We start from the raw sequence: 9,378 nt of genomic DNA on the forward strand, positions 1-9,378 counted from the left end.
TTTGGAGCAAAGCCTAATCGATGGGGCCCTCCGGCCCTCCTCAGAGTCAGACCAGATGTTTGAGAAGACTTTGAAAACACAGGATTGATAGACGTCAAACGTATTTACGTGACAGTTTGCGATTGGCTGAAGAGTGAAACTACCACCCGGACACGTTACGGGTACATCATTATCCTTGAATAACTACTTATTGTACTTGTTTTCCAAGAAAGCAAACCCAAAAGAAACCAAAAACAAAGACAGGGAGGCCTTTCCCTTTTTCCAGTCGATTTGTTGCTCTATTTGCGGTTGTTTTTGAGATCTTATAATAGCAAGCACAACCTGTTGGCCCCACCCTCGCCAACCTCCGCCAAGCTGTTAGCCTGTTATTATTCCAGTATCACAGTTGAAATATTTCTTCGGGAATATCTGGTCCACCATTTCCCTCCTGTCTCTCTCTCTCTTTCCTCTTTCGCTCTTTGTTCACAGAGGAAGCGTGTTCATCATCAAATCCTCTGGATGTTTTCTTTTTTCCTAGCGGAAGAGAGAGTTCCTTAATCAGTCGAGATCCCGGAACTCCTTGCAGAGGTATTAGAATGTTTTGTACTGTTTTTGCGTTTGGTTATGGTATATTTGTCTATTTTTGTACTCATTTACGTGGGTTCTGTGCGTGTATCTCTGTAAGTGGGCGCGTCTGAAAAATGATCATAAGTTGGATAATTTGATCTGGGTTTTGTTGTTTTCTGTGGAAATCTTTTGCCACTCTGGCTTTTGGGTCTTGCACCATTTGTTGGGTTGGAGTATTTAATTGGTGGAAAGTTTACGTTTTTCTTCGTTTGACTGGATGGTTCTTTAAAGTTAACTAATTTTTTTTTTCTCTCCCTCTCATTAATGGCTTTTCATTGGCTTTGGTCAGATCTGCGTCCCGTAGTTTTAACATCCTTTAAAGTCTTCACTTTTCTGAAGGCTTCATCTCCTAGGTTTTGGTTGTTTCTTTGTACAAGTTGATGAATCAACTTTCTTTGTTTTTTTTTTTTTTAATGGAATTATAAATTCATGTACGTGTCATATATTGGTTCGTTTCAAATGCAGTGGGTTTAGGAAATTTGATTCATCTGAACTCCTGAGGGACTAAAACTTTATACTTTGCTTTGCTTTCCCTAAGGTGAATGAGCAGAGAGAATGGAGAAGAAAGGGAGCTGGTTTTATGCGGTGAAGGCAGCTCTCTGTTCTCATCCCAAAGACAAGAAAGAGAAGGTTTGAATGGTTTTTTATCCATGTTTATTGCGATTAGATTTGTTTTCAATTATTTTAACAAGTTTAGATTGCAATTAAACTACTTTCTATCTGTTTTGCAGAAAACCCATAAACCAAAGAAAAATTGTTTTGGGAAGCTCAAGAAACGGGCTCCAGTTTCTTCATCCAGAGAAACTGCATTGATTATTCCCGCTCCTCCTCTTGCCATTCCTACTTCTCCTCCCGTTGAAGATGTGAAATTAACAGAAACTGAGCATGAACAGAACAAGCATGCATATTCGGTGGCGATTGCCACTGCTGTGGCCGCAGAGGCAGCTGTTGCAACTGCTCAGGCTGCTGCAGAGGTTGTACGTCTCACTAGTGTTACCTGTTCCTCTGGAAGATTGGAGGAAGTTGCAGCTATCAAGATTCAGACTGCATTTCGTGGATACTTGGTATGAGTTCTTCTCACTTGGACCACAAGGGTTTGTATATATCATTTCACATTTTAGTGACGATGCTTAAGTTACTATTCATCCGAAATTAGAGGTTTTATTTCCCACATGTATGAGTGACTTCTTTATTAGTTTTGGCAAATGAGCAATTGTGACCGCTTATGTGCATAATTTATGGTTATTTAAGTCAAGTTGTTTGTCCCCTGTCACTGTTCCAAAAAGGGCATGGTCATTAATTTGGCACGAGCGGTTGGGAATATATTAAGTGTTATATGTTTCATTTAATTTGAGCAGATTTGAAAATATTGCATTTAATGGCAATGGTCTTGGTACCGAATTGATTTCCTTTTCTGGGAAAAGATTTATAGTTTGTGGTGTCGACTGCCCACATTTGTGTCAATATCTACAAATTTTAAGGTTATGTTTTATATTCTCATCAAATGTTCCTAGCATTTAGAAAAGGCGTTCTTTTATGTTTGAGGAAGCCAGTATGTAGTGATTTGCAACCATAAGCTCCAAAATATTGCATATGTGAAAAAAATATGCATATATAAATTGGTTTTTACTACTGGGTCTCTCAGGCAAGGAGGGCATTGCGGGCTTTAAGGGGGTTGGTGAGACTGAAATCATTGATACAAGGGCAATCTGTCAAACACCAAGCAGCTACCACATTAAAATACATGCAGACTCTTGCTCATGTACAGCTTCAGATTCGCACAAGGAGAATGAGAATGTCAGAGGAGAACCAGGCTCTCCAACGGCAGCTCCAACAGAAGAGTGAGAAGGAGCTTGAGAAGTTGAGAAACTCTGTAAATGCTCCCACCCTACACTTTTTTTTTTCTTTTTTTCTTATTTAAAAATTTTATGGAACTTTAGTGCAGAATCACGGGTTTACTGAATACGTAACTCAACTGCTGTTTTCCCACATGGGCTTTGCTTTATGGTTTGCGGTTTACTTGCCTTTTTATCAGCGACTGTGTTGTCCTTTCTCTTTTGGCTTGTGTTTGGATAGATCAAATGGCATTTGATTTTGGTCAAAATTTAGAGTACGTTTAAGCTTTTTACATTTTTTCACCTGACTTCCCAACTTCAAGGCTTTCCTCTTCTCAATCTTTGGCTGTTTTAGTTGTTTTTTCACTCTCTTCAAGAGACGATATTTATACAGTGGATTTCATTAGGCAATATCTGTTATTCATTTTTATACAATAGAAGCCTTTTCTTTTGATCTTTAAAGGAATTTCTCCATTCTTGCCTTTTATTGTGGTTTTATTGTACGGCTCAAAGTGTAACACTTCTGAAACAGATGGCAGAAGACTGGGATGATAGCACACAATCTAAGGAGCAAGTAGAAGCGAAACTACAGAGCAGGCAAGAAGCTGCTATACGAAGAGAAAGGGCGTTGGCTTATGCATTCTCGCATCAGGTAGGGACTCTTCTTCTTATCATGTCAACTTTGGAAATCTAATTTCAACTTTGATGAATCAAATTCTTATTAACTGTGACCAGTAAAGGGCACAGGTGATCTAAATGTATTTTAGGCTACCAACAACAGGAAAATTCTGAAGAATTTGTAATGTTTTGTGCTTTGTGCTTTTATTGTTCTCTTTCTTATTCCTTTGCCTTCTAGTTGTTAATTCTTTAAAATATATATTTTTTTATATGTAAAAACCTCTAAAAGAAGTTGAGCTTACAAGTTATAGGTTTTGCAGTTGTTTTGGTTGTCCTTGATGGTTAAAATTGATTTAGGAAATAATGTCAGATTTTCCAAGTCTCTCATGCTTGTGGAAAAAGTTTAATGATGAGTTGTTGGGTCCACTCGTGCATGTATAAAGGGTTTTGCAAGTCCCATGTAACCTCAAGAGGCATTGCTTTCTTTGGCTTGGTAATTTACTTCACCACCATTCTTCTTAGGATCTACTTTTGTTGCTTCCTTAAAAATGGTTCCATTGGGATCTTATCATTCATCTTATTTCTATAGACTGACAAAGATTTTGATCATGATGATGATAACTCAATGTTAAAGAAGTAATTTGTCTCTTACATATGGTGAATTAACTTGAGTGTGTCTCCTTTCATGGGAGATTTAAATTCTTCTACCAACTCCAATGGTGAGTAAACTAAACGGGAAGTTACCTTTTAAACCATAGACCTATTGTGCACTCTTTATAGAAATCTTATACAATTCTGTATCTGTTTTCAAAATGCAACTCCAGCACAAGAGTGATGTTCGTTTTCTATTAACTTCCTGAAGGACCACAACTGCAACTGTTCATGAGGTTCAAGTGTTCTGGTGATCTTGATATTACCAGGCTTTGTAGTAAACTAGAGCTTTTCACTGATCCATGGCCACAATGATTACATGTTTTCTGCAGTGTATTTTACTTCTGAATGCTGAAGAGTATAATGCTCTTGTTTTCATCTTCTATTGAATGCCGTATGGAAAAGTTAAAAAATCATTTCAAGTCAATTTGTGTTGGAGGAGCAACGAACTTTAGAATTGGGCATGTTGTGGAGATGACTAAAATTGTGCCTCTCATTCCTCTCATTGTATATTTCTAAAATAAATTACATAGATACTTGTCTGAAGTGCTATTTTGCATATGTCCCATACACATACTTGCATTGCACACTCACAAAAGTATTAATTTTCCAATCTGAATTCAAACTATATTATTGGAGCTAAACTGCATGTTAATTTTTCCAAACAGCGAATGTTGGCAAATTCCTCAAAATCCGCAAACTCAACATTTATGGATCCGAACAATCCTCATTGGGGTTGGGATTGGTTAGAGCGTTGGATGGCGGCCCGTCCATGGGAGAGCCAAAGTACAATGGATCACGCTGACCATGCATCCGTAAAAAGTGCTGCAAGCCGTGTCATTTCTGTTGGAGAAATCACCAAAGCTTATTCTCGTCGTGATCTTAGCCAAGATAATAGGCCTTCCCCTACTGGCCAAAAATCAAGCCGACCACACAGTCGGCAATCCACTTCAACTCCCCCTTCTATGGCACCATCTTTGTCATCAGTAACTGGGAGGAGAAAGCTACAAAGCCCTAAGGGTAGTGGCTGGAGTGGGGATGATGATATGAGAAGTCTGCTTAGTGTCCAATCGGATCGCTGCCGGAGGCACAGCATTGGAGGTTCATCAATGAGGGATGACGAAAGCCTTACAAGCTCACCTGCAGTTCCAAGTTACATGGCACCAACACAATCGGCGAAGGCCAGGTCCCGGCTGCCAAGTCCATTAGGATCAGAGAAAAATGGGACACCAGAGAAGGGATCAGCAGGTTCTGTAAAGAAGCGTCTCTCATTCTCAGCTTCCCCAGGTGGACCAAGAAGGCATTCTAGTCCTCCTGGTAAGGTGCATTCTACTCCCGGTAAGGACATTGGAGCAGCTTCAGCAGATAACGTTAACAATGATGGGAGCAGGTAGTACGGGAGACGACAAAATTGTGAGTTTAGGCCGAGTGCAAATGAAGAAAGATTGAATAAAACAACAGTTGCAACTTTTGATCTTTACTTTTACTCTCTCATCATCTCATTCTCCAGCGGCTGCCTTCTGTTATTGGTGCTGAAGGAAGAAGAATGAATAAAAGAGCGATACTCTTCTTCTTCTCACTCAATATCTTTTTCTTCTGCTGAAAATTTACTCTTGTTAGATGTCTTGTATCATTATGGGATTGGTTTGGGAATGATTATAGTCTATGGTAACAAATTCTTGTATCTGTTGTCGTTGTCCTCTGACAATTAATTTTCTTTCATTGTCTTGCTTCTGTTTCATTTAGACATTACGTTTCTTGAGATTGTGAATACATAACTGGTTCACCATGTTCCTGTCATGCTTTATGGTTTCCAGCATCCCTACTTAATGATGGAATAAAGCATAAATTGGACGATTTTTTTTTTAATTTTCCAAATCGTTTGTCTTAAATATTTTACATATTTAAAGGAAGAAAGAAAATAATTATATATATATTAAATATCTTTATTCAAAATATTATCCGTAAATAACATAGGCTTTATATTAAATATAACTAAGAGACTATTTATAATTTTATAAATTAGAGATTATTTATTATATTTTATTTATAAATTTATTATCTAATTTTACATCCTTTCGAATAAATAAATGATAAAATTTTTTGGTTAAAGTTTTAAGTTTTTTATACGGCAGAGTAGTGCTGTACTATCGGTCATCGGACGGAGCCAGACGGAAATTATTTCACCAAACAAAAAAGAAAAAAAAGTAGCGCATACATAGGTCAGGCAAAAATAAAAAATCAAAAAGAAAAAAAATTAACAAAGCACATCGTTCCTTCCGTAGCACCCAAAAAAAAAAAAAAAAAAAGGACTCAAGAAATCCTGAATGAGACGCCGGAGCTCTGCTTCATATTCCGATATCACACCGAAATGGTAAGCGACGGACTCTCATTTATCGTTTCAATATTTTCACAATTTGTTCTAAATTCGAGCTTTGTTTGTTGCTGTGTGTGCGCGTGGGTTTGTTTAGCTTTTCTGTGTCAGTTGATATATTACGGGTACGCAAGGGAAACAGATTTACACTAGTTCTGGCAATCAAACACTCCCTTGGGCTGGGAATCTACATGTTTGATCCCAATCAGAAAATTGTTACCCCGAAATGGTGCTGTTTGAGGAATTTGATCGAACTAGTAATAAACGGTATTGGGATGTTAAATTGAACTGTACAATTGTTTTCTATGTGCCGTTGACATGCCGAGGAGAATTGTGCTTTGGCTTATTATCTTGATCTGGGTATATTTGAGAAAAAAAAAATGACACTGGTTGTGTTGTTTGATAAAGATTCGCATGTGCAAAGCTAGTTCTTTAATAGATTCGTACATTCGTAAGCTAAGAGTATTATCCATTTGGTTCACCACTCGATAAATAAAAATCACAGAAAAATAATGAATGCTTTGAGTAGTAAGGCATGGGAAACATTTGGTAATCGTTTGAAGGGTTCATATGTTGGTTCCGGGGTCTTTGGCTAGTGCAAATATAGTTTGAAGATCCCGGTAATTACTCTGGTCAGAGCTTCCCTTATTTGTTAATAGACCATTCTTTGCGTTTCACATATTGGGACATGATGGGGCTCCTAAAAAGCCTGTCTTTTTTCCATTCATACGGTGTATTATTTCTTTCAGTGAAATGGGAGAAACACTCCTTTGTCATGATCTGTGGAGCATGGCATTTGGATGAACTGGGGCGCTTCCATGTTGGAAGGAGTTGGACCTGAACTTGTTTAATTGTATTTGAGCTGCGTAAAACCTTTTCTATCAGTTGCAACTTAAGTCTTTGTATTGCTCAAGCTTAGAACTAATTTATTACTTGATGTTTATCAGGCTACACCGTTTCTAGCTGGGCTTGCAGTAGCTGCTGCTGCTCTTGCCGGTAGATATGGAATCCAGGCCTGGCAAACATTTAAGGCACGCCCACCAAAACCCAAAATGCGCAAATTCTATGAAGGTGGTTTCCAGCCAACAATGACGAAAAGGGAAGCAGCTCTTATTCTTGGTATTAGGTAATCATATCTTCTTTCTTGCAACTGGATATGTAAGGACAACCTTATTGCCCATCTATACTCAGAGCCATGTAACTACAACTGCCATGTTCTAGATCATTTATGGCTTGTGTTTATTGCCGGTTTAATATTTAGGGCTAAGCTGATCCATCAGCAGAAAAATGAAGAGAAAGTATTGATGTCATATTTTAAAACTAACATGCATGGCAGGATTTGTCCAAACAAAAATCCCTCTGAACTTTTTTTTAAGCCATTTTTTATGCTTTTTGTAGTCTCTGAACTTTTTTAAGTCAAGGTGGGGCGTATTTCAGAGGTATTTCACTCGTGAAGTCTTTTCTTTTTATTTTTGTTTTACTTATCACTGATTTTGCTAAAAGAATTATTCTGATGTCAATTTGTTTCTATTAAAGGTTATATTTCTCTCCTCACTCCCCCGCCCCCTTCCTTTGTAATTGTGTGTAAGCTAGCTTCAAAGATTGGCAACATATACTTGAGACTTAGAGGAAAGAAAAATGGTTGCATGGATCATGTTGAGTGAACTAAAGGGCAGATTCAAGAATTTTGTTAGTTTTTTTTATCAGTAAATAAGAATTTGATTAAAAGAGGCGAAGCCAAGTATACGGGGCATATACAAGAGCCACACCTATGCATGAGTGTCTAAAGATACAAGGAAATCATGTACGTTCATGCCATTAAAGTCTATTACAATTGACCAATGGAATAAAGTATGAAGAAATAAAGTTCTAATCTCGTCCATTGTCCATTAACGATTCTCAAAACTTCGCCATTCCTCTCCATCCATATGCATCACCATAGACAGATTGGTATCGTCTTCCACATAGCTGCAATTTGAATGTTACCTAGGATGCCTTGCCAGCTGACCAAAAAATCCACAACCCTTCCTCTCCAAGAATTTTGTTAGTTGAGACGACTTTATAAACTGTTACTTAACATGGATAAAGTAATTACTTGGATTAAGTGAATACATCAAAAGTGAGAACTCTAGTTGTAGTAAATGGGTAAAGACGAACTGCGAAGTATGAAATTCATAATTTTGTACACTTAACAAGGCTAGGATGTCATTTTTTGATTGCCTGTGGTATATACAGTTGGTAAAGCTCTAATAATGTTGTAGTTAGAAAAAGTCCTAAGATTTACCCTCAAAAGACTTGGAGAGCTAAGAACAAGATTTGGCAGTTTAAGGATCTGATAATATTAGTGGTTTTTATCTGGGCTATGGGTCATAAACATGCTGGAACTTCAGTTCTGTAGTTCCAGTTTATATTGAGGATTGTTCAAGAAACGGCTTCCCATTTTTTACTGTTACAACAAGTTACTGTTGTGACTCAGTCAAGCAATCTTAGTAACTAATACTGCTGATCTCATGCTATATATCGGTTTGTTTCCCCTTTGGCACCTCCTTTTTTATTGCCACTTCCTGTTTTTTTCACAACTTAGTTTTATTTACCCATCCTGTTACGAGTTTATTTTTCCACCTTTTGTATTGGATGAAAACCATTATTCTTTCATATGGTTTAACAGGGAGAATGCAACCCCGGACAAGGTCAAAGAAGCACATAGACGAGTCATGGTCGCAAACCATCCTGATGCAGGCGGTAGCCATTACCTAGCTTCCAAAATTAATGAAGCTAAAGATGTGATGCTTGGAAAGACAAAGAGTAGTGGTTCTGCGTTCTAATCCTACTGAAAGATTCTTTGATTTTGCAATACCGACGAACGAAAATCGTCCTTTCCTTTCATTCATAATCTTTAACTTTTAAAGGTCATGCTTGCCCCATGAACCTTTGTGCCTATTTTGAGGTCCAGGAACGGAATTCCCGGACATTGCTTGTCGTCATTCTTCTGCCTTATACTGGAGCTGTAATTCTCCATAATCTTTGTACCCTCTTCGATTGTCAGCCATATATGCTTGTAAGATAATTAAGAGATTAATTTATCATGTTCCTTTTCTTCTTCTTCTTCTTCTTCTTTTTTTTTTTTTTTTTTTTTGAGAAATGGAGAGGAATCTGAATTCTGGTATAAGATAATGGAGTTTGAACGTTTTATTTTGTTCATTTCTATTATAGTAATAAGCAAATGGTCCATAGCCATACCTTTTTCTTTTATTATTTATTGAATGAAGCATCTTATTTTCCCAATCACAAAGC

General features: G+C 37.5%; 2 protein-coding genes across 3 annotated transcripts; both read left to right on the plus strand.

The window, feature by feature from the left end:
- Window positions 1-208: 208 nt before the first annotated feature.
- On the plus strand, window positions 209-5,510 carry LOC122289647 (protein IQ-DOMAIN 3-like). 2 transcript variants are annotated; one of them, XM_043096831.1, is made up of 6 exons: window positions 209-567; window positions 1,145-1,236; window positions 1,338-1,670; window positions 2,252-2,479; window positions 2,974-3,093; window positions 4,379-5,510. In XM_043096831.1, the coding sequence occupies exons 2-6, from the start codon at window positions 1,162-1,164 to the stop codon at window positions 5,102-5,104; spliced, it is 1,482 nt and encodes a 493-aa protein (XP_042952765.1). In that variant the 5' UTR covers window positions 209-567; window positions 1,145-1,161; the 3' UTR covers window positions 5,105-5,510. The 2 variants fall into 2 exon arrangements, with proteins under 2 accessions (XP_042952765.1, XP_042952772.1); XM_043096838.1 differs by lacking the exon at window positions 209-567 and adding an exon at window positions 808-959.
- Window positions 5,511-5,926: 416 nt separating this feature from the next.
- LOC122289659 (mitochondrial import inner membrane translocase subunit TIM14-1) lies at window positions 5,927-9,187 on the plus strand. Its single transcript, XM_043096850.1, has 3 exons — window positions 5,927-6,084; window positions 7,032-7,210; window positions 8,753-9,187. Exons 1-3 carry the CDS (start codon window positions 6,082-6,084, stop codon window positions 8,907-8,909), a joined length of 339 nt encoding a protein of 112 aa, XP_042952784.1. The 5' UTR covers window positions 5,927-6,081; the 3' UTR covers window positions 8,910-9,187.
- The last annotated feature ends 191 nt before the right edge of the window (window positions 9,188-9,378 follow it).

This window comes from Carya illinoinensis, chromosome 1 (genome assembly GCF_018687715.1).
Source record: "Carya illinoinensis cultivar Pawnee chromosome 1, C.illinoinensisPawnee_v1, whole genome shotgun sequence".
Taxonomy (NCBI): domain Eukaryota; kingdom Viridiplantae; phylum Streptophyta; class Magnoliopsida; order Fagales; family Juglandaceae; genus Carya; species Carya illinoinensis.

Excerpts from the sequence above, each read along its gene's own strand:
- LOC122289647 (XM_043096831.1), top strand. The coding sequence starts at position 1,162 with ATGGAGAAGAAAGGGAGCTGGTTTTATGCGGTGAAGGCAGCTCTCTGT. Across the intron at positions 1,237-1,337 it reads CCAAAGACAAGAAAGAGAAG|AAAACCCATAAACCAAAGAA; the intron begins GTTTGAATGGTT and ends TCTGTTTTGCAG. Across the intron at positions 3,094-4,378 it reads CTTATGCATTCTCGCATCAG|CGAATGTTGGCAAATTCCTC; the intron begins GTAGGGACTCTT and ends TTTTCCAAACAG.
- LOC122289659 (XM_043096850.1), top strand. Across the intron at positions 7,211-8,752 it reads GCTCTTATTCTTGGTATTAG|GGAGAATGCAACCCCGGACA; the intron begins GTAATCATATCT and ends ATGGTTTAACAG.